The following is a 27,956-nucleotide window of genomic DNA, read 5'->3' as shown; positions in this document are numbered from 1 at the left end:
AAGGGCCGGTCTAGGACTGTAAAACTCCGTGAGCTTTCTGACTTCCCGACCCTCATTTGGCCACCCAGAGGTGGCCCGGTTTTGGACCTGCACGGCCGCCGTAGGACGTTTGCGTTACCAAGCGTTTTGACGTAATTTGACGCAGCGTGTGGCGGTCTTGCCTCCCTGTAAGGGCGGTGGGGGGGCGGGGGAGGGAGGGAGGAAAGAGGAAAAGGAGGAAGCAAGATGGCGGAGGCTTCCCCGCAGCCGGGACGGTATTTTTGCCACTGCTGCTCGGCCGAGATCGCGCCGCGCTTACCGGTGAGGAAGGGAAGGGAAGGGCCGGTGGTGATGGTAATACGGGAGCTGATTCGCCTTAAGACTTGACGTCCTCCTGATAAGCTGGGGGACTGCATTTCCCACCGTCCCCATCCAGCATGGCCGTTAGCCTGGTGGCTGAGAGTGATGGGAACTGTAGTTTTGAGATAGATGGAGAGTGTCAAGTCGCCGAAGGCTGACAATCCTTTCGATTTTCACTCCGCTTTAATTCCCCCCCACTTGGTAGACCTCCAAGGTAGACTAGCCCTATCCATGGAGGATCCACCGAAAGTGGGAGGTGGGCTTCTCTCTGCCTTTTCCAGATTTTTCCCCTAGTCGTCTGCACTTCCTCTCACCTGTTCCTGCTGCCGGGTGGGAATCATGGGTCTTTGAATCCAGCGCGTGTGAAACAAGCCGGGCTTGGGAGGGAGACTGCTTTCACTTTTGATAACGCTGTCAAAACTGGAGCGATGAGCCTTGTAGGCCTCCGGGTCTACAAGGCTACTTGGATCGAGCTGCCCCTGCCTGTTGAAGGGATTGTGGACAGGTTCATTTAGGATTCTCTGAGACTCATCCGTTGACATTTATTTCATAAAAAATGGTATCCCTCAGAACCAAATGGCTGCGAGGACTGCTGAAGGAGAGAAATCCCCTCCCGTCCTGCTTCCTGCTAAGAAAGCCATCAGTATCGAAAGGGAAAAAATAAATTCACCTAGAGATAACCCAAGGTGGGGCAACTAAGAGAACCTTTTTAAACATATATAGCTGTAGTGCTGCACATAGGAAAATGGGCTTTAATGTATCACAAATTGAACACAACCCAATAATCTAACGCCCTGCTAATGAAATGTAGTCTTAGGCTAGATGAATGAAAAGTTGAATGGTATTCTTACCATATTATGTGATCCAAGTACATTCAGGCTTAACTTGGTTATTGCATGTATTGCCTACCTCCTCATGAACATATATAATTAATCTGATACTTTAAGATGCATGAGATGCTTAGTTGGCTTCAGAAGGTTAACACAATTACTTCTTCTCTGGAATGTCACTGTACATGTCACTTTGCAAAAAGCAGCTACTGTATAGTAGCTTTTTATCCCCAAAATGTTACTGTTTAAAAATAGGAAAACAGATGAGAAGGACGGGAAATGAGAAGGATTGGTAAATGAAGGCGTGTGTAATTGTTTTAGCTAAGGTGAGTTGATTGGATCATAGTCAATAATAATTTCTGTGTTAAGATTCATGTGGAGTAATATGTTTTGTTCTGAAGCTATAGACAGAATTAAAGGTAATCAAGATAGTGAAGGGTTTGGAAATAAAGTATCATGAAAGACTTGGGTTCTCATTTCAGAGAGCAGGATTGAGATGATAAGCAGGTTGAAATCAGAAGCATATTTACCAAGAACCTGTAAATAATGAAACAGTGTAGCAGTGAAATTCATGGACTATGGAAGTGATGCTCTGACTTCCACCCGAGGTATTGAGAAAGGGGCTTGAATTAAATGGCTACCTAAATACCATGTTGTTTGATGTTTTAGTGCTTTTCATGTATTATCTCTCCCTTTTATCTGTGAACACAGCCATTGATCCTTGTCATTTCCATTGTGGGTTTCCCAAGAATAGTAATCTCTGGTTTGCTGCTGAGAGGATAAAATAGTGGAGGATAAGGGTTGCCTTCTGGACCATTTTGTGGACTTCTATTAGGGGATTTTTGTATGCCCACAGTGGGAAGCATGATGTTGAACAAGATGGGCTTATCTTGGTTTGAGTCAACAGGGCTTCTTGTTTGTTTTCTCAGTTACATCAATGATCCAGGATGGTTTTTAAAAAAAACAATTTTCAGCATTTGAGGCTGAATCCACCTTTAGCTTTCATGGTAAGTGGTCCTCTCCTTTTCCTTTTAAAAGCCTGTTGGTTAATGGCTATGGACGGACTCGTTTTCCTTAAGGATGTATCTGAGAGCAAGAAAAGCCATGATAGATCAGAGCAAGGTAAGCCCACGTTGCTCAGCCTTTGATCGTAGTAGGAAGCTGGAAAGCCAGAAATGAAACAATACAGCCCTTTCTTATACATGCATATATCTTTTTTTCTACTGAACAAGCAGACACAGTTTATCCCACTTATGTGTTGTCAATAAAAAGACCTGAATGTGCAAAGGCCTTCTAGATCAGATTAAAGTTCCATCTTGCTCAGGGTTCTCTCTCATCAGTGGTTGGCCAGCTGTCTCATTCATTCAAGAGGTGAATGTATCATGCTGGTTAAAAGATTTGAGCTATGAACCACAAATCCCCATTTATATTTATAGAATCCTAAAGTTGATGAATACAAGTTTAATAAATCATTATTATATTTAGCAAGTAATTGTCAGGCTGGGTCCATGCATTGTAGTGTAATCTAGTTTACTAAACAAGCATTGTAGTGTAATCTAGTTTACTAAACAAGCTGTAGCGGTTTGATTTCCCACAGCCTTACATCAAAATCTATAGTTTACAATTTACAGTGGCTGGGATTATATGTTGCTCCAAATCTGAACCAAGGAACCCATGATATGGGGTAATATAATGTGTGCCCGCTCTTCTACTTTATGCCTCAGTGTTTTACATCTGCCATATAGAGTGACACTGACTTTCAGCATTATTTCTTCAATCAGGGAATTCTGGAAGTTGTAGTCGCAAATACCTGGAGAACATCCCGTGGAGTCGGTATTGGTGTAAAGTTTATGGCTAGAAAATTAGCATGAAATACTTTTCCGTGATAATCAGATGCTGTGGATGAACTCTGAGCCTCCATATACGCTGCTGTTGTTTAGAGCAGTGTTTCTCAACCTTAGCGGCTTTAAAATGCATGAACTACAACTCCCTTTGCTGACTGAGGAGTTCTGGGAATTGAAGTCCATGTATCTTAAAAGTTGCCAACATTGAGAAACACTGGCTTAGAACAATAGTGCTAAAAGTTATTTTTGTTTTCCTTTAATTTAGCTTCAGTCAGATGCTTTGGAAGATATCGGAGAGGATTTTAAAAAAATGTTCTCTTTTCCCAAATGTTTAACATTCAGGGCAGTGGTGGGTTCCGGATCCTGTGCAATCGGTATGCTGCAACGGGGCCCGGCGTCCACCACCTGCACGCATGCAGCATGCGCACAGTGCACACATGCTTACCACCCGCGACGCTCCAGCTGCTCGGTGGAGCGTTGCGCAGGGGCCGTACGCTCCATGCGCATGTGCGAAAGCCACAATCGGCTCAAATACAGGTAAGGAGGGAGGGTGGGCCCTCCGGAGCACTGTACCAGAACGGTATCTGTGCTCCCAGCAGGCACCGGTACGCCTGTACCGGGGCGTACCGGTTGTATCCCACCAATGATTCAGGGATAGACTTTGGCCCTGCATTCTATCTCCACTACCAAAGGCAGCAGCTGTTCTTAAGCTTGCGGTCCAGTTGAGTCAGAGGAATTTGTGAGTGGAAATGGTGAAAACAGAAGAGCAGCCAAAGGCTGGGTGGGAAGGATAACTGCCAGGGTCGAGCTTAAATTGCAGGGGAAGATAGGTAAATATATGTTCTCCCTTGAGTCAAACTCAACATCAATAGGGTGTCCTTATTGACAGCACAGAAATGTGTTGTTGCTTCCTTCCAAGATGTTTGCAGCTTTGGGATTTCTGGTGGTTTCCCATTTAAATATTAATCTGATATGTGATTCCAGACAGTGGAGTTTTTAGCTGGGTGCTGCCACCTAACTTCCCATGAGAAGTTGCAATGGAATTAAAGACCTAGATCCAGAACCAGGGTAGTATAATTTTCAATCTTGACAGTTCTTAGGAAGAAATGTTTATGAGAAAAAGAGATGGCATTCCCAGGGATACTCTGTGGAACATGACATTCTCAAAATATGTAAGGCCTCTGCACATCATTGGTTTGGAAAGATTTTAAAAACTTAACATTTTCCCCAAGCTAGTGATGAAAACGATTGTTGATGTTACTTCCCCAGCAGGTTTTCATGGAATCTATTCATGTGTATTTTCTGGTAGGAAAGTATTTGATTGGTTAATTGCAAGTTATGATTTGGCATTATGTAGTGGAGTATTGTAAGGCACCTTGGGAAGGTCGTGGCCTTGAAAGTCAATCAAGAAACATTTTAAAGAAGTATGAGAATGAAAGCAGAGTCTCTGCTGGTTAGGCTTCTAGAATCCCAGATAAAAGTTTTCTGCTGTTAATCTCTACTTATCTGCATGTTGATTGCTGGAGGGGGAGGGTGTCCCTACCAGCACTCAACACCCAGATGAACAGAGATTAACACCAATGTTAACATCAGACCAACAAGAAGTAAACCATAACCCCAATCAAGGAACTGCCAAACAAGCTAACAGTAAACAACCTAAGAACCACTGAGACTACTCCCAGCCAACACTGACAGGCAAATGACTAAAATATAAATTGAGACCAAACTCCACTCCCTCCCTAGTTCTGATATCTAAGGGTTGCCACAAGGAAGAGTTTTCTCCAAAACACCCGAGGGCAGGACAAGAAGCAATAGATGGAAACTAGTCAAGGAGAGAATCAACCTGGAACTCAGGAGAACAGTTAGAGCAATCAATCAATGGAACAATTTGCCTCCAGAAGTTGTGAATGCTCCAACACTGGAAGTTTTTAAGAAGAGATTAGATAACCATTTGTCTGAAGTGGTATAGGGTTTCCTGCCTGAGCAGGGGGTTGGACTAGAAGACCTCCAAGGTCCCCTCCAACTCTGCTATTCTACTATTCCTACCAGCATGGAGGGATGATGTTACCTAGTCTGGGTAATGAAATGCCTACAAGAAAACAATCAAGCTCAAAAAGCACCAAGGATCCCTCATGCCAAGAAAAAAATCATATACTAATACCATTACTTTCACTATGATTTATTGAATGAGTCCAAATCTATTGGGCTTCTTCAACATAGTCATCAGTAAATGTTGGATGACAACCCACATTGGCTGGCTTCATTCACCATGGCAACCTGGATGTAACATATTTAGTTTCAGTTTAGCGTGCCATGTAAACCCTGCTGTTAAGGTTTCTAACGATAGGCTATCAGTTAGCATGTAGTGTACCCAGCCAGTTACAGCTTATGAAATAAGTTAAGCAAACAATGATCAGGGTGCCCAACAAAGCAGATTGCATATTTTGAAAAATTAGATAAAGGCACTTAGAGCTCATCCAGAGTGCCTTGAGAGAAGGAGACCCTGGTGGAAGTGTTCCGGATGAATTTTCCTATAGCTGAGCCAGCCCTGGATTTTTTCCTAGGAAAGTGCCTTGCCCAACATGGTGCTTGGAACCAAAAGGCCCGAAGCTGCAGTGTTGCATGAGATCAGTGGTTCACTCCACTTTCACTTTGGTCAGTTAGATGCCTTCAGACATCCCACTAATATGTTTTGGGACACTAGTTTACTTCTACTGTAGTCCCTGACACCTCCTGTCTGGAAGCTAGCTGTCTCTGAAACTTGAATTTGCATATAGCTACCCTGTTTCCCTAAAAATAAGACCTCCCTGGATAATAAGCCCAATTGGGCTTTTGAGCACATGCGCTAAAATAAGCCCTCCCAAAAAAATAAGCTCCTCCCTGAAAATATTGCAACACAGCAGCAGCCATGAGGTGACCACACTCGCCTCCTCCTGCACCTTCACAATAATAAGACCTCCCTGAAAATAAGGCCAAGCACTTATTTCGGGGGATGGGGGGGGGTCAAAAGAAAATAAGACCCTGTCTTATTTTGGGGAAAACATGGTATTATAAGCTATTTTCTACTTTCCGGCATCCATCTCCTCATTTTTGAAACTACATTTAATGTTAGCCAGCTCCACATCTTGAGGTAGCAATTGACTGGCATTTGTTTTTGTTCTTTAAACAACGTTTCTCAATCTTGGCCACTTTAAAATGTATGGACTTCAATTCCCAGAATTTCCTTCATTCCATAGCTGGCTGAAGAATTCTGGGAGTTGAAGTCCACACATCTTAGTTAGCAAGGGTAATGAATACTGGTTTAAGGACAAGCATACTCCTTCTAAATATCACATCCCTTAAAAGGGGGGGGGGGAATAACTTCATTTTTCTTCCAAGAACATCAACTTAGTCTCAGAGCAGATACTGAAAATATGACTAACCTTTGATGCCTGAGAATACTAGCCAGGCTGTATGTATCTGAGTCCATGATCTGATTAACAAAGCATGTTAAGTCATATGGTGGTTTGCAGACTGCAGTGCAATGGATAGATTCATTAGATATGCTGAACCATAGAATTCTAGAATGCAAACAGATCACTGGATCCTTGAACCAAATCTGCAACTTAGTGCAGGAATCTAAACTGAAGCATCTTCAGACCGTAATATAACAGGTTATACTAAAGATTAACCCAATACGTGACCTCTTCATTCAGTGTGCAAGTGGATTCACACTAATGCTGTGATGTTTGCTTAGTTTGGATTAATGTCTTGCTAAACCCCATCCAATTGCAGGCAGTGCTATAGGAATCCAGTTTGTGTCTTGCACTCTAAAGCCAAACAGTTTTACTTCTTTGCTAGATTTTTATTTCACATGTTTAAATCTGTGGGTTATGTTGGTTTATAAACCTTGGATTCTTATTTGAACAGGTTAATGTATCACACTAACCCCAAAACAAGTAATCCATATTGTCATCCTGCACAAAATATCCTAACTAGGCAAAGTGCAAAATGGCTTATATCTTGTCAAGAATTTAAAATATTTAAAAAGCTTAGGCCAGTGATATACTTTGCTTAGGTTGGATTAATGTATTGCTAAAACACAGCCAGTTAGTATAGCCTTTATTGTCATTGTACAAAATAAATACAACGAAATTGGTTGTAAGTTGTAGGTCATGGTGTAGGAATAGTTTGCCTCTTGCATTCACCTATCCACCCACTTAGAGATTGGGTTTCTCACGTGCCACTTTTCCATAAAGTGTTCATGTGGTAACCATAGTCAAATCATAATTTATCACTATATAAATCCCACCACAAGCTGATTTCACACGTTGTGCTATATTACAACACTGCTTGGTTTTAGTCAAGTGTCTTTTCTGAATCAGATTTGTTAATTTATCTGCAAAGAATAGAATAGAGTAGAATTCTTTATTGGCCAAGTGTGATTGGACACACAAAGAATTTGTCTTTGGTGCCTATGCTCTCAGTGTACATACATAAAAAGACAAGATACATTCATGAAGAATCATAAGGTACAACACTTAATGATAGTCATAGGCAGGGGTGGGTTCCTGCCAGTTCTAACCTCTTCCATAGAAGAGGTTCCACAAATCTACCGTGCCGTTTAGAACCGGTTTCAGCTCCCTCCCCCCGCCCATCGGCACATCATCAAGATGAAGAGGAGGAATTCTGGGAGTTGAAGTCCACAAGTCTTAAAGCTGTCAAGTTTGAACACCCCTGGGGTTTTTTTTTCTAAAGATTTAGGGGTGCAAAGGTCTTGTAACTTGACAGCTTTAAGACTTCCGTGCTTCAATGCCAGAGTTTCTGAGTCAACATTTTGATTGCTAAGCAAGAGCATTGTTAAGTGAGTTTCACCACATTTTACAAGTTGGTCACGCCCACCCAGTCACATGGCCAGCAAGCCACTCCCACTTGGTCACATGGCCAGCAAGCCACTCTCACAAAGCAGGCCACACCTACAGAAGAGGTTCTAAAAATTTTTGAAACCCACCACTGGTCATAGGGTACAAATAAGCAATCAGGAAACAGTATATCAGTATAAATCGTAAGGATACAAGCAACAGAGTTATAGTTCTGCAATCATAAGTGGGAGGAGACAGGTGATAGGAACTAATAGTAATAGTAATGCAGCCTTAGTGAATAGTTTGACAGTATTGAGGGAATTATTTGTTTAGCAGAGGGATGGCGTTTGGGAAAAAACTGTTCTTCTGTCTAGTAAAGACTGACTTGTGTGACAAACTGTGGTTAATACAGTCCGTACCTTAGCATGTGGAGTGAATCTTGCAAATATCATCATCATCATCATCATCATCATTTATTCATTAAGGAAAAATTGTGTTCGATCTGGGCAAACTAGTTTCCCCAAGCAGACCGGCTTTCTGCTGTCCTCACTGCCTATTCAGAGTTTGGTTCTTAATTGTAGCCAAGCAGCTTAACCACTATTGCACCCTGTCCACGTATTGGTGTCATCCTGAGTAGCCACGGATTTTGTGTCACAGAGACGGCTGTGGGCTCAAAGTCTGCTTTGCTGGAGCTGTTTGGTTACCATCTCCCCTTAAATCCCTCACCGCCCTGTGGTTCCTGGCAACCTGTTAAGTGTTCTGTCATCACCGAGCCAAACCTTTGCTACATCAGACTTGAAAAATGTTGGTAAAGACTTACCACCTTGCTTTTTTTTTTTTTAGTTGTCGTTATTAACTTGTGTTTTCATTGTTATTATTATACATATAAACCACACTCAGAATACAAGCCCTAACTTGGATTTTGTCTACTCGGAGAGCTCTCCAGGTTCACAATCGCCTGGGGACACCTTTCCCCAAGATGGCGCCCTTCAAATATGCAAGGGCTGCTAAGAATTCTGGGAGTTGAGGTCCATCTTGTCTGTCTGGAGAGCTCCCAGGAGAAAAAAAATGTCTGTCTTAAATGTTGTGGAAAAAACACCATCACATGGAGTTTAGTCAGCTGGGAAGTCAACGTCCCAAGTGGGCAAGGTATACATAGCTGCATGCCTTCGGAGAGCAACTTTATTTTGTACACGAAAAGTAAATCGGTGCCTTAGTTTAAAAAATAATAATCAAACAGCCAAGTAGTTATTCCAAAAGCAGGATAAGAGTGAGCCCTAGATTACTATGAATAGTGGCCATATTGTCGCATTTGGACACAACAGGAAGTTGGGTTCTAAAGGAAACTGGCTTACCAGGGAAGAATGCAGTGCTGGTTACTTTGCAGCCCAGTTGTTTCTCCCAGAGGATGAGGGTCAGGTAAGCTAGCTAGGAAAAGGAAGCTCGTTATTTTATCTAAGCCAAGATCCCTGGTTTTTTTTTTTTTTACTTCCAAGGGATTGTAAACTAAGGTTAGTGTTTAGTTTGCAAATCCTGGCTTCTTTGGAGGCTGCAAATTCCATGCCTAGATTTACGTAATATTCTTTTACAAAAAATTGTTTCCATTGAGGAATTTTATACAATACTAAAAATGTTAGGATTTTAAGGGGGAAAAAAGAAAGGAAAAAAAGTATGAAGAAGTGGCTTCCAGTCTTGAAAATAAATTTAGCATCTGTCCGCTTTCTGTACAGTTACCAAGTGATTCCCTTCTTCTCATATTTTTTTTTCCTTTCCAATCATCAGATCCAACAATCATCAGTTCATTTTTATCATTTTCAGCAAAAGCATTCATTTTATAGAGTAATGAAACCATATTTACCGGCAGACACAGCCAACCAGGTGCAGATTGGCTCTGGGTGCTGGTTGTGCAGTCTGCATCTCCGTAGGTGCCTGCATAGCGCCTAACCACATCTTATTCACATCTTTCAAGAATAATTTGATTATGTTAAAAAATAGGATATGCCACCAAGGATAATAGTAGAGAGAAGTCTATAGTGGGTCAGCTAGAGAAGGTGTGATGGAATATTTTGACAAGTCAGCCCTCCTGTCCCCAATAGCATGGGGGGGGGGTGTTATTTTTTAAATTATCATATAAAATACAGAAGACAATACAAATAATAGAAAGTGGGGAAGGGAAAAAAGTGGGAAGAAAAGTGCAAGTACATGGGGGAAAAGGGGGAAAAAATCCCAACTTTTTTCAGCGCAATAAAGCACGGAATAAAAATTACGGCCTCAACATTTTAACTTGATCAATTTAACAAGTACTAGCTATTTCTATATCAACTAACTATATTAATCAGCGAAACCCAACATCAAGGATTCATTTTTCTCTTGTCTGGAGCACAAAGTCCAGGAGTGGGTTTCCAAGTAATACGGTAGCTGCCATATTGTGAATGCGCTGTCTACCTGGTAGCCATTTTGCAGGGATACCAACAATGCAATCCTGCAAAATCAGATGCAAGTTTGCAATGTATTCCTGGAAGTTTATCCCAGGAATGCTGGGGAACACCTGCTCTGGCAGGCAGCTGCTTGTGATAAATACCTAAGTCAGGGGTCTCCAACCTTGGCAACTTTAAGACTTGCGGACTTCAACTCCCAGAATTCCTCAGCCAGCTTTGAAGTCCACAGCTTTAAGACTTGCGGACTTCAACTCCCAGAATTCCTCAGCCAGCTTTGAAGTCCACAGCTTTAAGATTTGCGGACTTCAACTCCCAGAATTCTGGAAGTTGAAGTCCACAAGTCTTAAAGTTCCCAAGTTTGGACACCCCTGACCTAAGTGGTCTTCAGAATGCCAGCCTGCTGTTGCCAGCAAGTACGCAACTTCTAGCTTTTAACAAAAGAGAGCAAACCATCCTTTCGCTCTGCATTCAGGAAAAAAAAAGCTAGATCCCTTTAGTAATAACAAGCCAATCCAGTGCTTTCTCCTTCATATGTAATTATTTTTAAGAGGTGCAGGTAGTTCCCGACTTACTACTTACTTACTACTATTACAGGACTACCTGTACTTGAACTCAGCTTCTTTGCTCCTCCTGTTTTTTCTTGGGAATATAATTTTGCATGTGAGGCAAGTATCCACTACGGAAACCTCCGCTTGTGTATCCTAGTAAATAGAACCACTTTCAATTTAGAGCAGGGGTCTCCAACCTTGGCAACTTTAAGACTTATGGACTTCAACTTCCAGAATTCTGGGAGTTGAAGTCGGCAAATCTTAAAGCTGTGGACTTCAAAGCTGGCTGAGGAATTCTGGGAGTTGAAGTCCGCAAGTATTAAAGCTGTGGACTTCGAAGCTGGCTGAGGAATTCTGGGAGTTGAAGTCCGCAAGTCTTAAAGCTGTGGACTTCGAAGCTGGCTGAGGAATTCTGGGAGTTGAAGTCCGCAAGTCTTAAAGTTGCCAAGGTTGGAGACCCCTGGTTTAGAGGGTTCTGCTTTGCTTTTTTAATGCGCAAAAAATATATATGATACCACTACTATTATGCCTGAACGAAGTGGTAGGAAATCTGTTAAGTCAGTGTCTCTCAACCTTGGCCATTTTAAGATGTGTGGACTTCAACTCCCAGAATTCCCCAGCCAGCCAGTGTTGAGAAACCCTGCTATAAGCGATTCTAATTCATGAAAAGTTAGCTGCCAACAGGCCGGGGTCTGTTGCATTGAGGAACACTGAAGTCCGGACAGTGGTTGACTGATGATGCTTTTGCCGGAGAACATCCCGGCAATCTCCCATCTTTTGCTCCTTGCTGGATTTTTGAACGTAAAGCCTTCTCACACAACATTTCCTCCTGTAGGATTACATTTGCCCAAGGTGCGAATCTGGTTTCATTGAAGAGCTGCCCGAAGAACCAAGGTAACAAAGCCTTTTTTTTTTACTTTTAAAAATGACAAATGCGTATGTGTGGTAGCTCTGGGTCAGGTGTTGGCAAGTTTTCTCAAGAACTATTTTCTGTCTACATGGAAGGGGTTGGATCCACCTATAAATCGGTATGATTGATGGATAAATGCTTGGTTTCTTTGTGTTGAAAACTCCCCATATCTAGAAGATATGCAAAGTCAGTGAAGGTCCTTTGCCAAAAATATCCTTTTCCCTTGAATAACTGACAGTTTCCATCATCGTTGGCCACAGAAGCCAGGAAGAAAAATTCTTCATTTCCCAGCATTTCTGGCCCTTCTTCCTGGCCCACTTCCCTCAGATGCCTTCACGAGTGATCTCCTTTGTCTGAAACTGGATGTGATACAGTCTTATTTCCTGAGTTTGTTTCTGTTACACATATATCAAGGAAGGAGTGGCACAAAAGCTGGTTAAACGTCATTAGCTGACTCATATCTGGTGCAAGTCATAGGCTTAAGCAATGCTAAATTTCCAAGATCGGTTTAGATCCTAATATGGGTAGTACTTGAATTGCAACTGGTTGCTTAGCAACCGTTCGAAGTTATGACTGACCCCCAAAAGGGGATTTATGACCTGGATTCGAAGATCTGACAGTTGGTCCCCCTTCAATGACCATGTGACCAAACTTTGGTTGCCCAGCAACACGTTCGCATTTACAGGTATTCGGAGTGTCCTCCTGTCACATGACTGCATTTTGTGACTGCAAACTGCTACTTCCGTTTTTCAGCAAAACCGCACCCCTACCGAGCCATTGGTTTGTTTAACAACTGTGGTGTGATTTGTTTAGTGAATGTGGTGATGCGCTCAATGACTAGTGCAAAAATGTCATAAAATATGGTGGCTGACCCGTTTTGCGGCCATCAGGACATATGACCTTACTTGGCAAATTCAATTATGGTCATATGTCAAGGACTAACTGTATCCATAACGCAACAAGTGACTGGGCCTTGATATCAGCGCTTTGATATAAAGCAGGCCAGGAAATAGGCTCCATAAGAAATGCTAAAACTTCCTTGATACAAACTATAATTGTAGAATCTTGACAGTGTTTCCCCTTCTTTCCCTCTTTGGCCAAAGAGAATCAAGGTGGAGCAACCTTGAGCTTCTTTCTCACACTTTCCCGTATCCTGGGCCAAGCTCATGTTTTATTAACAGTTGCTGCATATTTTTTTCAAGACCTTATTTATTCCTTTTCACACTGGAGTCTCGTGCTTTCCGGGTACGTCCTCTCTTTAGAAATGGTGGTGATGATAAAACCTGTCCCCCGTGATAGCTTTGCAACTGGATGTCTGTGGAGCTTCTCCATCATCCAGGTCATGGCTGTCCCAAAGGGGCTTTTCAAAAGGCAACTGGACTTTCTTGGGGATCTTTTTTCCCTTGAAAATGTTTCGCTTCACGTCCCAGACGCTTCTTCAGTTCTTTTGAAAAGCTCCTTTGGGACTTTGCAACTAAAGTTGAGGTCTCCAGTGTGGTGCCTGAAGACATAATAAGCTTTCAGATACCTCTTTTAATCTCTGTCAGGAACTGTGTCCCAATTTTACCTCAAAAATAAATACCAAAAGTTAAAGAGAGGGAAGTAGTTGTGTCACAAAGATAAACACCATCCCCCAGTGTAATCTTTATTTCTAAGCATGTCTGATGGCCTCTTAGAAAATCTCAAATTGCTGCCCTCTCAATCAAGAACCGTCACCATTGTTGTGCATTACTATTTTTGCTTTATTTCCTTGTTAAAATAAAAGCAGATTCGAATGTATTCAAGTTAAATTCAACGCTTCCAGTTCTACATTAGGACCATTATTCCTGTATTAGACCAGCTCAAAAGTTGACAAAAGGACACTTTTAAATTTGACTGCCAGGTTGCCAAAACCTGATAAAAGAAGAAGTAAAAATATCTTAAATGTTGGTGGCAGAAAAAGGCTTTCCGGAGAGAATATGGGAGGAGGCTGCAGACATTTAAATTAGCTTCTGCTCCCAGGTGGGATGGTTTCAGGTTTTAACCCGGTTAAGCCCCTTGGATTACTGGTTTCAGGTTGCAGTACAATAAGTGATACTCTTCTGCTCCTTCTTCCTTTCATGAGTAGATAAATATATTGAATTAAAACGGGGCTATTGTATCCTTCACAATAGGTACGCCAGAGCAATTTACACCTTGTAAAAGATAACAATAATATAATTCAGTCACTGAAAGTAAATCTCCCTGTTTGCAAGAAGGGGTTTTCGTCTGAATGGATTACACAGCATGCAGTATACATAAAGACTGGAAGAGAAGATCCACCCAGCAGTGTTATTTCTCTTTCTGCCAGGAACTTTTGACATGTGTGAGGCCCTGGAAAGGAATTTAAAGCACAGCCTCATTTATCTTTTATAAGCACTACTACTAGGTGCTGCTGAGCCTCCTGTCCCACTGCACAGGTTCACCATCTTATTAAAAAGCAGAAGTTATAAGACAAGGAAGTTGAAGAGAAGGGGGATTTTTTTTTCCCAGTTTGAGAAAAAACTGAAAAGTAGAGGGTTACTGAATGAAGAAGAAATGGAAAAATCAAAAAGAATTACAAGTAGAAGGAAAAACAAGAAAAATAAATGCTGGCATTTTTTGTTTTCGCCAAAAGAAGGCCTGTTACAGATTGTTCCTATCACTCATGTAAACCCAACACAAGTTACTTATTATTATTATTGTTATTATTATTATTATTATTATTATTATTATTATTATTATTATTATTATTATTATTATTATTATTATTATTATTATTATTTTATTATTTTATTATTTTATTATTTTATTATTATTAAATTTATTTGCCATCTATCTTGCCATGGGCCTACTCTAGTCATTCACAACCATAAACAACAAAATAAAAAGGAAGTTTGAACAAACAAAAGTTAAATAATAGAACAATGAAACAGATAAGAAGAAGAAAACACATAGATGTCACTATTTAAAAAAAAAAGACTTCATCTATATTGTTTTTTTTTTTTTAAGAGAGGCACCTAAAAACGTCCAGTTTCCCTTGTTCTGGCTGTAGTTATTCTTTAGCATTCTCAGGAATCCTAATTTCCATCGTACTTAAGTAATTTGTTTCCCCCCCCCCCCTTAAACTCTTCTAGAAATGTTGAAAATGGATCCAGCTCTTCAGCCTCGACCAGTGACCAGGCCAGACATCCGTTTGAGGTGAGTTCTTTATGAATAAAGCCTATAATAATAATAATAATAATAATAATAATAATAATAATAATAATAATAATAATAATAATAATAATAATAATAATAATAAACGGGTATAAATATATTGATAGACAATTAAGAAAAACCTGCCAAAGGTTTACCCAGGATATTTATGTCTTCCCCTTTTTTTCTTGAGAGATTCCAGGTCCAATCCTAAGAGAGCGGAAAGGAATGGAGAATATCTCTTAGTGTCAATGGATGGTATTTGTTTCGCCTGCTGACAATTCAGTGCAGTGTCTAGAATCCCCTTCAGTTAGACCACTGTTTCTCAACCTTTTTCACTTTGAGGATCTGTGGACTTCTTCCCAGCATTGCTGGCTGGGGAATTCTGGGAGTTGAAGTCTGCACATCTTAAACTTGCTAAGATTGGGAAACACTTGCGTTAGACCAAACAAAGAATACTCAATTCCCTAAAACCAAGCTGTCAGGCATTGCAGATTGGAAAGTTCTGTTCTTTCAAGTCTGGCTCAAGATTTCCCGTACAATTAGACAGGCTGTTGATTGAACACATACACAAACACACCAGTCCCACAGACATCCCATGGCACCCAATCAGATCTCTCCTTTAAATTTCAAGAGTAACGCAGAAAGCTCCTACGAAGAAGGAGGCCTTTAGTATTATATTTATTTCTCTCAATGCCTCTGGGCCTCCATGGCATTCTCAGAAGATAGAAATGGTTAGAGGATCCTTCCCAGGGTTTTCAATACTTAGCTATGCAGAAGAAACAGAGAAAAGGAAGTCAGGTTGTTAAGGAAAGTTCTAGAGAAGATGGTAGAGAGAGAAAATAATTGGTAAATGAGCATTTTGTGATCGGCAGCCATTTTGTGAATGGGCCACTTTCCTGCCATGGCAGCCATTTCATGAGAGTGCCTGTGATGATATGCTTCCAAAATTCTGGCAGAAAAGCAGAAAAAGGTATCTGGATCGGACATTTCAGAGTTTCAACCTCCATAAGCTTCAGATAAGATGAATAATGGTGAAGGACTTTGGGAACTTTAATTCCATAGTCGGACGACGTCAGCTTACTGGCAGTCCTGGTTTCTGGTCTGTCTCCATAAGTCATCTTCCTCTGTTCTAAGCAGTTTCCTTTTCTCTGTCTGGTGCTTTTTCCCTCCTTTCCAGAATGTGGATCAGCCCCTCTTCACCCTCCCTCAGGGCTACGGCCAGTTTGCCTTTGGGATAATCGACGACAGCTTTGAGTTCCCAGCCTTTGGGTCCAACACACAAACAGAAGATAACCGCGATGCTGAGAACAGGCGGGAGAGGGAACATCAGTCTCGGCACCGATATGGAGCCAGGCAACCTCGGGCTCGTTTCACCACACGACGGGCGGCTGGCAGACATGAGGGAGTCCCCACACTAGAAGGGTGAGGACAGTTTGTCCAGCTCCAAAGGTCAAGTTGCTTCTTTGAATATAGGTGCTTTTAAAACCATGGAAGTGGATTCCTGGTTCATGGTGGCTGCTGATTCAATTTTGGATGTAGGAGAACAGTAGTTTTGGGAATGGGTGTGGGTGTCTACCAAATTGGTTGGAACTGCGCTGTCCAAAAATGGGAAGGGCCACACCTAGGTTGGAGGTGAAAGATCTTGTACAATTTCAAAATTAAGTTGCAGTGGTTCCAGAGTTGAAGAATTGGACATCACTCATTTCTCCAGCCACCATTTGGAGGTCACTAGAGCAGGTCTCTCCAACCTTATGGACTTCAACTCCCAGAATTCTTCAGCCAGTATGAGACTGAGAAATTTTGGGAATTGGTCCACAAGTCTTAAAGTTGCCACGGGGCCATCGTAGTTAACAAGGCAACCAGCGAAGTTCCAACGACCAGCCCCGCCCGCCTCCCTTGTGCGGCCGCATGATTGCATTTTAGGCGCGCGACTCCTAGCCCGTATTTGAAGCCCTTTGCAATGTCCCACAGTTATGTAATCACCAGCACTGACTTCCAGTTTCCAGCAAAAAGCATACTTTGCAAACGGTATTTTGCTTAACGATTGCCAATTCACTGAATGACTATGATGATTTGCTTAATGCAGAAAATATAAAATTGGGTCCGTCACATGATGACCCGCTTAATGACTGGCACAATTTAAAAACCTTAATTCCAGGCTCAATTACAGTTATAAGCTGGGGATTACCAAGTAGCCTCTTAAAATTCCACCTATTCCATCATCAGAAATTGGGGAACTGCTCCAGAATGCCTCAACGTTTTTTCTTGGTTTTTTTCTTTCCCTTTGGCAGAATTATCCAGCAGCTGGTCAATGGAATTATAGCACCGACCACGATACCAAACCTTGGAGTAGGACCTTGGTGAGTTGGTCAGAGCATGCTCTAGATCAGTGTATCTCAATCAACTGTAAGAAGTATGGACTTCAACTCCCAGAATTCTGTCTGACTGGGGAATTTTGGGAGGCGGTCCACACGTCTTAAAGAAAGTGGAATTCTTAGGCTTATTCTAAGAATCCTCCAAAGTCAGTAAACCTTTGACCATCTGCCTTACGGCAGCCCAGCCACTTCCAGTGAAGGCTTAACTTTTCCTCCTGTCCTTTCTTTGTTTTGGTGCTTTCTATTTATAAAGGGGAGTCTTGCATTCAAATCCCATGGACTACGCTTGGGGCGCCAACGGCTTGGATGCCATTATTACTCAGGTACAGCCGGCTGTGTGTAGGGCACACCTCTTCCTTTTGCGGGGCAGGGAGGGGGAAGCAGAATGGTGGTATATGGAGGGTTCAGAGCTTAGGAATCTCACGCAGGGGTGGGCTTCAAATATTTCAGCAATGGGTTCTCTGCCCGGTTGCTGGGTGGACATGGCCATGCTGGGCGTGGCCTAGTCGGCCTCCTGCACCACAGCGGGGTTAGTGGTCATTTTCGCCATCCCCAGGCTCTGGAGGCTTTCCTCGAGCCTCTGGGAGGGTGAAAACTGCATTTCCTGGGCTCCGGAGGCTTTCCGGGAGCCTCTGTGCGGCCCCTGCACTTACCTCACATCTAAAACGGGCCGCGTGGAGATTCCTGGGAGGGGAAGGGTGGGCGGGGCCAGCCAGGGGTGGGATTTGGAGGTTCTCCGAAGCGGCCATAACATTAGCTACGGGTTCTCCCAAACCTGGGCAAGCCTGTAGCAGCCCACCCCTGCTCTCACGTCATTTTTTATGGGCTCCTACTGAGATGCAGCTTAATTCTAAGAGGCTCAAGTTCCACTCGCTAAAGGGAAACTCCCTGTTAGGGTAGAATCCACCGTGAGACTTGTGCTGGAAGCCAACAGCAGAAGAAGGCTGTAGCCTACAAATCCTGCTTACATGGTTTGTGCAGGCACTGGCCTAAAAGCAGGGAGAAAACAAGAGTGTTTACTAATGGGCCTAGCTTAGTCTGTACAGCAAACGTCTATACCAGGGGTGTCCAAACTTGGGAACTTTAAGACTTGTGGACTTCAACTCCCAGAATTCCCCAGCCAGCTATGCTGGATGGGGAATTCTGAGAGTTGGAGTCCACAAGTCTTAAAGTTCCCAAGTTTGGACACCCCTGGTCTATACAAACTGTATAATTATGCCACAGTTATAAACATGACCAAGGTGAGACCCTTCCAAGTATCCCTACCTTGCTTAATATCACAGGTGGGCTTTGACTTACAACCATTCATTTAGTGACTGTTTGAAGTTACAACAGCACCGAAAGAAAAATGACCATTTTTTGTACTTAACGACCATTGCAGCATCCCCGTGGTCGTATAATCAAAATTCGGACGCTTGGCAACTGACTCATCTTCATGATGGTCCCAGGGTCATGTGATCGCCTGTTGGCACCCTCTGACAAGCAGCCAGTAGGGAAGGCAGATTCATTTAACAGCCATGTTACTAATGTAACAACTGCAGTGACTCACTTAACACCGGTGGCCAGAAAAGTCGTAAAATGGGGCACAACTCATTTAACACCTGTCTCGCTTAGCAACAGAAATTTGGGGCTCAATTGTGGTCATAAGTCAAGACTTACCTGCATTATTAATAACCATATCGTTTGGTTAACATATGACAATTTGGAAGTAACCCTGTTACATGTCTCCCAATAAAACATTTGGAGCTAGAAAGCAGGTGGGAAGGGGAGGTTTTAAGTATTTCTTGTTCTGAAAAAATGGCTTAAAGCAGCATTTCTCGGCAACTTTTAAGATAGGTGGACTTCATGCCGGCGGGGGGAATTCTGGGAGTTGAAGTCCACCTATCTTAAAAGTTGCCAAGGTTGAGAAACACTGGTTTTAAAGGAAGCTGAAACTTGGGCTTTGTAGAGTGGCTCCCTAGAGTGGATGCGCCTTTGAATGGGGCACCAGAAACCTAGCCTGAAAATTGGGAGGATCCAAGCATCCTTGGCTGGTTCATGTCCAGGTTCATCTTGAGGAGCTCAGTAGGTTTTTTTTTTTAAATCATAACTGAGCTTGGGACCTCCAGGCTTGATCCTAGCTGCTCCCTCCATCTTTTTTGGGCGGGAGGGGAAGTAGCCGTAACAGACAAGGCAGGTTGCTCTTACATTGCCATTAAGAGGAGGGTGCAAATTTAGCTGACCCTGGTTATCCTGATACCCAGGCCTAAGACAGGGTGTGTGTGTGTGTGTGTGTGTGTGTGTGTGTGTGTGGTTTTTTAGACATGGACTGCTTATACTGGGGAGTTCAAATGGGATGCTGAGACATTCCCCCCCCCCCAACCCCAAATGGGCAAGCAGGAAGAAGGACAGCCTGTTAATAAGAACTAATTTTAACCCTTAATTTATTTCAGCAGGCTGGCTTTCTCTGGGCTAGGAAGCTATGAAGGATTTGGCCTGGATCATTCTTGGATTAGTACAGGGGTGTCCAAACTTGGGAACTTTAAGACTTGTGGACTTCAACTCCCAGAATTCCCATGGCTGGCTGGGGAATTCTGGGAGTTGAAGTCCACAAGTCTTAAAGTTCCCAAGTTTGGACACCCCTGGATTAGAGACTCCCGGGAGTTCCAAGCTTGATGTACAGCCACAATCTGGCAGCAGCAACCTTGGGACCGTCTCTCCCTCCTTTGTCACCCTTTTGTTTTCTTTCAGCTCCTGAATCAGTTTGAAAACACCGGCCCGCCTCCTGCAGACAAGGAGAAGATTCAGGCCCTTCCAACCATCCATATAACAGAGGAACATGTCGGTAAGGGCTCACTCATTTTCCTGCCTCTCTTCTCTCCCCCCCACCCCACCTTTCCCCCCCAATACATTCAAAAAGACCTGGATCATCCTCTAATTTTTATTTCAAAAGCATTCTTATTTTTAAAAGATTCTGCTGTCTTATTGTAGCTTTTGCAGGCCAGCTTTCCTCCTCTTTTGCCCCTTGGTTTTATTCTCTGGTTCAGGGTTAATGGTGGCCTTCATTCCTTTCTGTGGTTGAGAACCAGAGACGGGCAAGGTTTCTTAGGCTCACCCTAGATTTACTTGCAACCCATCTCAGCTTGTTCTTAAAACTTCAGAAGATTGTGGCTTCTGTTTTGTTGCCAAGAGCCTGCAAAACAGAATCACCTTTCATTCTCTTTAAGCTTCTCCTATTCAAATGGAGTAGGGTGGCTGGATAGCATTGAACAGGGACGTATTTCTCAAGCTGGGCATTGCCTGTTTGTCTACAGTGCTGTAATTATGTTTAGCACATGAAGCTGAAGGATGGAAGAAGATCTGTGCCTCAGCCTTCTGAAAAGAAGTAGAACCATAAATATCTTCCGCCATCCAGTCAGTGAGTTGAGAGCAACGTACAGGCAGTTCTCCACTTACAACCATTGAGTGATCGTTCAAGGTTACAACAGCACTGAAAAAAGTGACACAATTGGGGGGGGGGGTGTTTGCACTTAACAACCTTTGCAACATCGCTACGGGGTCACAGGATCAAAATTCAGACACTTGGCAACTGGCATGTATTTATGACAGTTGCTGTGTCCCAGGGTCACGGGATCACCTTCTGTGACCTTCTGACAAGCGGTCAATGGGGAAGCCAGATTCACTAAAGAACCGTGTTGCTAATTCAACAACACAGTGATTCACTTAACAACTGTGGCAAGAAAGGTTGTAAAATGGGCAAAGCTCACTTAACAACTGTCTTGATTATTTTGGGCTCAATTGTAAGTGGAGGCCTACTTGTACCTTAACAAAAGGAAGCTTAGGGAACCTGGTGGCAAATTCTTAACCGATCCCAATTGCTTCTGCCTTCATCATCCTCCAGAACACTTGCTATCTGTTCCGTTTCTTTGATTTCCCCCCCTCCATTAGCTGCTTGAAATATCCAGGTAACCCTCAACTTATGACCACAAACAAGACCAGAATTTCCATTACCAAGCAAGGGAGTTGTTAAGTGAGTCGCACCTGATTTTTACAACTTTTTTTGCCACAATGTTCGGCGAATCATTGCAGTTGTTGAATGAATTACATGGTTGTTAAATGAATCTGGCTTCCTCCATTGCCTTTCCTTGTCAGAAACTGGCTGGGAAGGTTGCAAATGGCGGTCCTAACATACAAATCGGTTGTCCGACCTGTATATGTGGGCGAAAAACTGATCAAACCGACTGGTAGCTGGTTCCCTCCAAAATCCCCTCAGGATGGCTGGCGCTCGCTGGCACAAGGCTGCTGCAGTTTTATCCAGTCAAGCGAGTGATTAGAGGTCTTGGGGCCGAAACAATCTCAACATAGTCTCAAACATTTAAATCAGGGGTCTCCAACCTTGGCAACTTTAAGACTTGTGGACTTCAACTCCCAGCGTTCTTATGCTGGCTGAGGAACTCTGGGAGTTGAAGTCCACAAGTCTTAAAGTTGCCAAGGTTGGAGACCCCTGATTTAAAATGGCTAAGAAGCCCGACTCGCTGGCATGGAGCCAGGCCTGGAACACGAAACGCCTAGTGGGCCACTTTTGGTAAGCAGAACTGGCGCTGCGGGATGAACTGAACACCAGGTTAAGGCGCCGATGCTGACTCTCATCCGATCCCAGAAAAGGGATTGGTTGATAGAGCCATCGTAAATACATGGTAGATGCCAAGCGCCCAAATTTTGATAATGTAAACGTGGGATTGCTGCAACAGTTGTAAATGCAAGGACCGAATCCTTTTTAGTGCCGTTGTAATTTTGAACAGTCAATAAACAAATGGCTGTAAGTGGAGGACTCCCTCTACAGGTATTCCTTGTTTAGCAACCATTCACAACTACGGTAACGAGGAAAAAGTAACTTTGGGACCCATACTTACATTTACATCCTTCCTGTGTCTGTAAAGCAAAAAGGAGTGCTAAAATAAAATCCTAAGCACCATTGCGGTTTCACTTACCCACTGCTTCACTTAACGAGAAAGTTGCTGGTCCCAGTTGTGGTCACTAAACAAGGACTACCTGTAATGGGGATGACCAACTCAGCTCTAATTTCTCTCTCTCTCTCTCTCTCTCTCTCTCTCTCTCTCTCTCTCTCTCTCTCTCTTTCTCTTTCTCTTTTATTTTTTTCCTTCCAATTGTAGTTTCGGGACTGGAATGTCCCGTCTGTAAGGAAGATTATGAAGTTGGCGAAAGCGTGCGACAATTACCCTGCAATCACCTCTTCCATGATGGCTGCATAGTCCCGTGGCTGGAACAGGTGAGCTGTCAGGGGAAGTCATGGAAGGACTTGAGCAGAGAGCATCCCATGTCCACAGCTGCTTTGGGGAGGCTAGAGACTATCCACCAGGGGTCCCAATGGGAGCCTTGTTTGTTTTGGCCTGCTGGGATTCAGACACTTTTTAATAGTGACGGAGAATAGTAGATGTCTTTGGAGATTGAACAGGAGGAAGAGAGGACTTTTAAGATAAGGGTTTTTTTTTAGCAAGAGGGAGCAGGGTTTGGTCCATGGCTTGTATGCTGTCTTCCTGCTTCATTCTTCAACGATTGACACAAGATCATTCGTTTTCAGCAGAACAATTGTTTTGCTTTAAACAAAACAATTGTTCCCCTGAAAACAAATGATCTTGTTTTGCTTTAAACAGAAGGTGGCTCAGTGGCTGAGACGCTGAGCTTGTCGATCAGAAAGGTCGGCAGTTTTGGTGGTTCGAATCCCTAGCACCGCGTAACGGAGTGAGCTCCCGTTACTTGTCCCAGCTTCTGCCAACCTAGCAGTTTGAAAGCATGTAAAAAATGCAAGTAGAAAAATAAGGGACCACCTTTGGTGGGAAGGTAACAGCATTCCTTGTGCCTTTGGCGTTTAGTCATGCTGGCCACATGACCATGAAGACATCTTCGGACTGCGCTGGCTCTTCAGCTTTGAAACAGAGATGAGCATCACCCCCTAGAGTTGGGAACGACTAGCACATATGTGCGGGGAGGAAACCTTGCTTTAAACAAAACAAAGAGGGGGGAATATGTCTTTGATTTTGAATGTTTAAAAAAGCTTCTTCAAAGGGGCAAACCTTCCTCCGGTGAGGCTTCTGCTAGATTCCCTGTTTCCTCAGAAGCCTAACACTTTCTTTTTAAGGGCTTCTTGTTCCTGCAATAAAAGCCCCCCCCCCCCTCCTTTTTTTTTTTTAGCAAAAATCCTTTCTAGAAAACCAATATACAGCCCTTGAAAGTCATTTCTAAACCCAATAATTCCCAAAGCTTGTAATTGAAAAGTCAGTCTCAAGGCCAGGCATTAACAGCTTACAGCATGCTAGATAAGTCGTCTCAGTTAAAGTCCATTTAAAACAGATGAGTTTTTGATAATCTTTTTGAAGATTGGGATTTGGGGGTGGGGTGTGGGGGGGGGACAGATCCCTTGGCACAGAGTTATACTGGAATTAGTGTCGAATTAGAATTAGAGAGTTAGAGACTATTTCATCAGACTGTCAGTAGCGTAGGTTTTTTTCCACACAGATGGCTCTCCGGCCTCCGTTAAATGCCTCCAGCAAAAAAGCTCACAATTTCTAGAGGCAGTTTTGTTCTGTTGGCCGTTTTGCTTTGCGGGGCTTGTGGTTCACTAATCCCATCCTGCAGTTGTGTGACAAAACCAAACAATATTTTCCTTTGATTGCACAGTCAGTTGCACAGGACAGGACAGCCCAGCCCAGGTTCCCACACAACTGGGGAAAAGACATTGTTTTTTTTAAAGGAGTCGCAGACGGGCACCACGTTTGTTCCTGCAGATGCTCCGAAGCACATCTGCCTTTGAAATGTTGCATCGCCCTGTCAAGCCCACATTTTCTTAATTTTTTTTGTCAAATGTGATTTCCTTTTAGTTTTTCCCTCCCAGCAATACCATCGGCATAGGCCCTGTGTTTATTTCCAGCATCTCAGCTTTTCTCTCTCCATCACTCCATTTTTATTTTTTCTCCCTCAAAAATCTTACTTGCTGAAGGATTCATTCAAAGTAGACTCTGACTCAATGACAAGCTCCCATCCATGGAAATACAGTGGTATCTTGGCACTTGGTGTTAACTGGTTCTGAGAGGTGCGACGAGTACTAAAAAAGACGAATCCTAAACAAACCACATGACTTACCACCATTGTTTCAGCCAGGAAGAACTTTCTGTCTGTCCCTTTTCCTATGTCAGTGACCTTCCCAGCATGGCCAACTTCCTGTCTGCCCTCTGTTGCCATCCCCCTCATTGTGCAGTGACCTTCCCAGCATGGCCAACTTCCTGTCTGCCCTCTGTTGCCATCCCCCTCATTGTGCAGTGACCTTCCCAGCATGGCCAACTTCCTGTCTGCCCTCTGTGGCCATCCCCTCATTGTGCAGTGACCTTCCCAGCATGGCCAACTTCCTGTCTGCCTTCTGTGGCCATCCCCTCATTGTGCAGTGACCTTCCCAGCATGGCCAATTTCCTGTCTGCCCTCTGTGGCCATCCCCCTCATTGTGCAGTGACCTTCCCAGCATGGCCAACTTCCTGTCTGCCCTCTGTGGCCATCCCCCTCATTGTGCAGTGACCTTCCCAGCATGGCCAACTTCCTGTCTGCCCTCTGTTGCCATCCCCCTCATTGTGCAGTGACCTTCCCAGCATGGCCAACTTCCTGTCTGCCCTCTGTGGCCATCCCCCTCACTTTGCAGTGACATTCCCAGCATGGCCAACTTCCTGTCTGCCCTCTGTGGCCATCCCCCTCACTTTGCAGTGACATTCCCAGCATGGCCAACTTCCTGTCTGCCCTCTGTGGCCATCCCCCTCACTTTGCAGTGACATTCCCAGCATGGCCAACTTCCTGTCTGCCCTCTGTGGCCATCCCCCTCACTTTGCAGTGACATTCCCAGCATGGACTGTCTGTTCTCCACAGCCACCCCTCTCTTCCTGTAGCTGCGTATCAAGTGCTAAACAAATGCCAAGTACTGGGACAAGATTTTCACATCCAAATGCATCCAGTAGCAAATTTGACAAGTTTTGAAGCAATCAAAACAACTCCATTCCTGTCTCGCAAAGTTCTTAACATCTGATAACGCTGCTCATCAGAATGTTGAGCATTATCATGTTTTATGCTCTGTAGGTCATTGTCTGACAAGCCGCATTTCCTCATAAGTGTTTTCCAATAATCTGGTACCACTATGTCCTTTGTTTGAAAATAAGCCTCCTCCAACCTTTCCATACAAGAAGTATTAAACCTTACTGCAGCTTTGTTAGAGCTCTGCACATTGTTCCTTCCACTGGACTGCCCATTTGAACAAGCAAGGTACCGAGGTACCACTGTACTGTGATTCAGGGCCCTGTGTGGCGTGTTGGATAAAAGAACAGGGCAGTGCTATGCTCCAGAATTAATTCCAAAGGTGGGCAGAAGCAGGAAGAGAGTACTTGTCTGCCTGGGCTATGTTTGTCCTTAAGAACACCAAGGCCTCCTTCTGAATTTAGAGTAGTCTTTGACTTGACGGCCACAATAAGATTCGGAGAATTCATCATTCACCACTGCTGTTGTTAAGTAAGCTGACCACAGCCAATTTTACAACCTCTTTTGTTACGGTCATTAAGCTGATCACTGCAGTTGTTAAGCAAGACATCACAAGACTACAAGGGGCAATCTTTCCTGCCAGTTTCCCCCTTGATTTGCTTCTTGGTAGCTGGCTGGTCAGGTTGCAAAAGGAAATCACGAAGCCATGGGGATGCTTTAAGCGTTGTAAGGGCAAGGACAAGTTGTAAGTCATCTTTTTAGCACTGTTCACTAAACAAATGGCCGTAACTTGGGGAGGGCTTGTATTTAAGCACCAAAACATGGGCTAAATATCTGTTTTCTAACATTTTTGCTCTCTATATCTGTCTCTCTTTTCTTTTTTTTGTCTCCACCTGCTTCTCCAGCATGACACCTGCCCTGTGTGTCGGAAAAGTTTAAGCGGGCAGAACACAGCCACAAATCCACCTGGACTCTCCGCAATGAATTTTGCTTCCTCCTCGTCATCTTCCTCCTCCTCCTCTTCTTCCAGTTCACCAAGTAACGAAAACTCCGCAAACAACTCATGAATCTTTAAAAAAACAAGCAAAAAAAAAAGTCGCCACTCTCATGCTCTTTTTCTAATGTCATAGCCCTTCCTTGCTTCTCCTCACCACCACCACCAGGGGGAAATCTGTGGGGTGGGGAATGTCCAGTACAGAGCCGTGGGGGAGGGCTGGGAATGGGAATCTCCACTCTTGCCCCCTCAACCGCCATAACTTCAAGACCCTCTGACTTTCTGCTCTCTTTCCTCCTGTCCCCCCGGCCCGGCCCGATGTTTGGTGTTCAATCTTGCATTCTCTCGAGGGACAATGCGGGGCAGGGTGGGGGAAGAACCTCCTCTCTAAACTGTGCTGCTGTGCGGACTCTTAAAAACCGGCCCGACCGCGCTGTGTGACGAGCGGCCGTGCGTCAGAACATGAACAAGCACTGGATTTAAGGGAGATCGGAGTTCCAAAGGGGCGTTCTAAAAAACACGGATTGTCTATCCCTTTCTCTTTATTATTATTTTTAAATATAATTTTGACAGATGTTTTCTTTTTTTTTCTTTTTTTTGCCCCACTTCCCGTCCTGCCGTCAGCTCTCTTGAAGAACTGATGATACCGATCCTCGAAAGTAGAAATGTAATAAGAGATCCTTCTTCCCCTTCCCCTCTTTTCCTCTGCGGATTTTCTGCTGCTGGAGAAGCTCGTGAGGCTCTTTCCTTAGGCGCCAGCAGCAAAGGGGGCGGGAGGAGGAGAGGGAAGAGGAGGAGCGGGGAGCGAATTTAGCAATCAGAGCCACTTCCTGACTCTGCACGGTTTCTCCCTCCCTCCCCGCCGCTACCCTCCCCTGTTACTAACACCGCCCTTTTTGACAAGTCGATACCGAGAAAGGGTTTTTTATAATTTTAAATTATTACTGCTGTTAAATAAATGGACATTTCAGCTCTAGCCTGTGATGCATCTGGGTTTGTGCCTTCCGGAGAAGATGAGATGAAGCAAAAAAGGCGCTTGTGATGGAATATCTGCGCGGGCGGGGGGGGGCTCTCTCTCTCAAAAAAAAGAGAGTGGGAAAAACCCGGGAAGCAACCAGGTTTCTAGACTAAACTAAGATGTCAAAAGAAATCTTGGAAGAAGTAAGCAGTGGCCAATTCATTTCCTGGTTCTTTTTGAGAAATCAGCATTTTCGTGTCTGTGAAGTCGAAATCCCCCAAAAGGAATCCTTTTTTTGTACCATCTGCAAGTGAAAAGTCCCATCTCTCAAGGGTTGGGCGTTATATCCAGGTTTTGTCCTTGCGTCCGAAGCCATTCCTTGTTTTGTACAGGTGGTCCTTGCCTTACGACCGCAAATCGAACTCAAACGTCTGGTTGCTAAGCAAGGCAGTTGTTAAGTCAACGTCGCCCCATTTTACAACCTTTCTTGCCACTGTTGTTAATGTCAATCACAGCACTGGTTAAATTAGTAACGTGTTTGTTCCATGAACCTGGGTTCCCCATTGACTTTGGTTGTCAGAAGGTTGCAAAAGGGGATCCGTGTGACACGCACCCCGGGACACTGCAACCGTCATAAATATGAGCCAGTTGCCAAGTGCTTGAATTTCGAT

The 27,956-nt window shown here is 43.7% G+C and overlaps 1 protein-coding gene across 1 annotated transcript; it reads left to right on the top strand.

Moving 5' to 3' along the window:
* Positions 1-18: 18 nt before the first annotated feature.
* Positions 19-27,303, top strand: RNF126 (ring finger protein 126). Its single transcript, XM_081934225.1, has 9 exons — positions 19-300; positions 11,676-11,734; positions 14,885-14,948; positions 16,126-16,370; positions 17,240-17,308; positions 17,577-17,646; positions 20,054-20,147; positions 22,477-22,592; positions 26,239-27,303. The coding sequence occupies exons 1-9, from the start codon at positions 226-228 to the stop codon at positions 26,398-26,400; spliced, it is 954 nt and encodes a 317-aa protein (XP_081790351.1). The 5' UTR covers positions 19-225; the 3' UTR covers positions 26,401-27,303.
* The last annotated feature ends 653 nt before the right edge of the window (positions 27,304-27,956 follow it).

This window comes from Natrix helvetica (assembly GCF_964273705.1).
Source record: "Natrix helvetica genome assembly, chromosome: 1".
Classification (NCBI taxonomy): domain Eukaryota; kingdom Metazoa; phylum Chordata; class Lepidosauria; order Squamata; family Natricidae; genus Natrix; species Natrix helvetica.
Note: the sequence above shows the minus strand (reverse complement) of the source record. Positions and strands in the feature narration are given on the sequence as shown.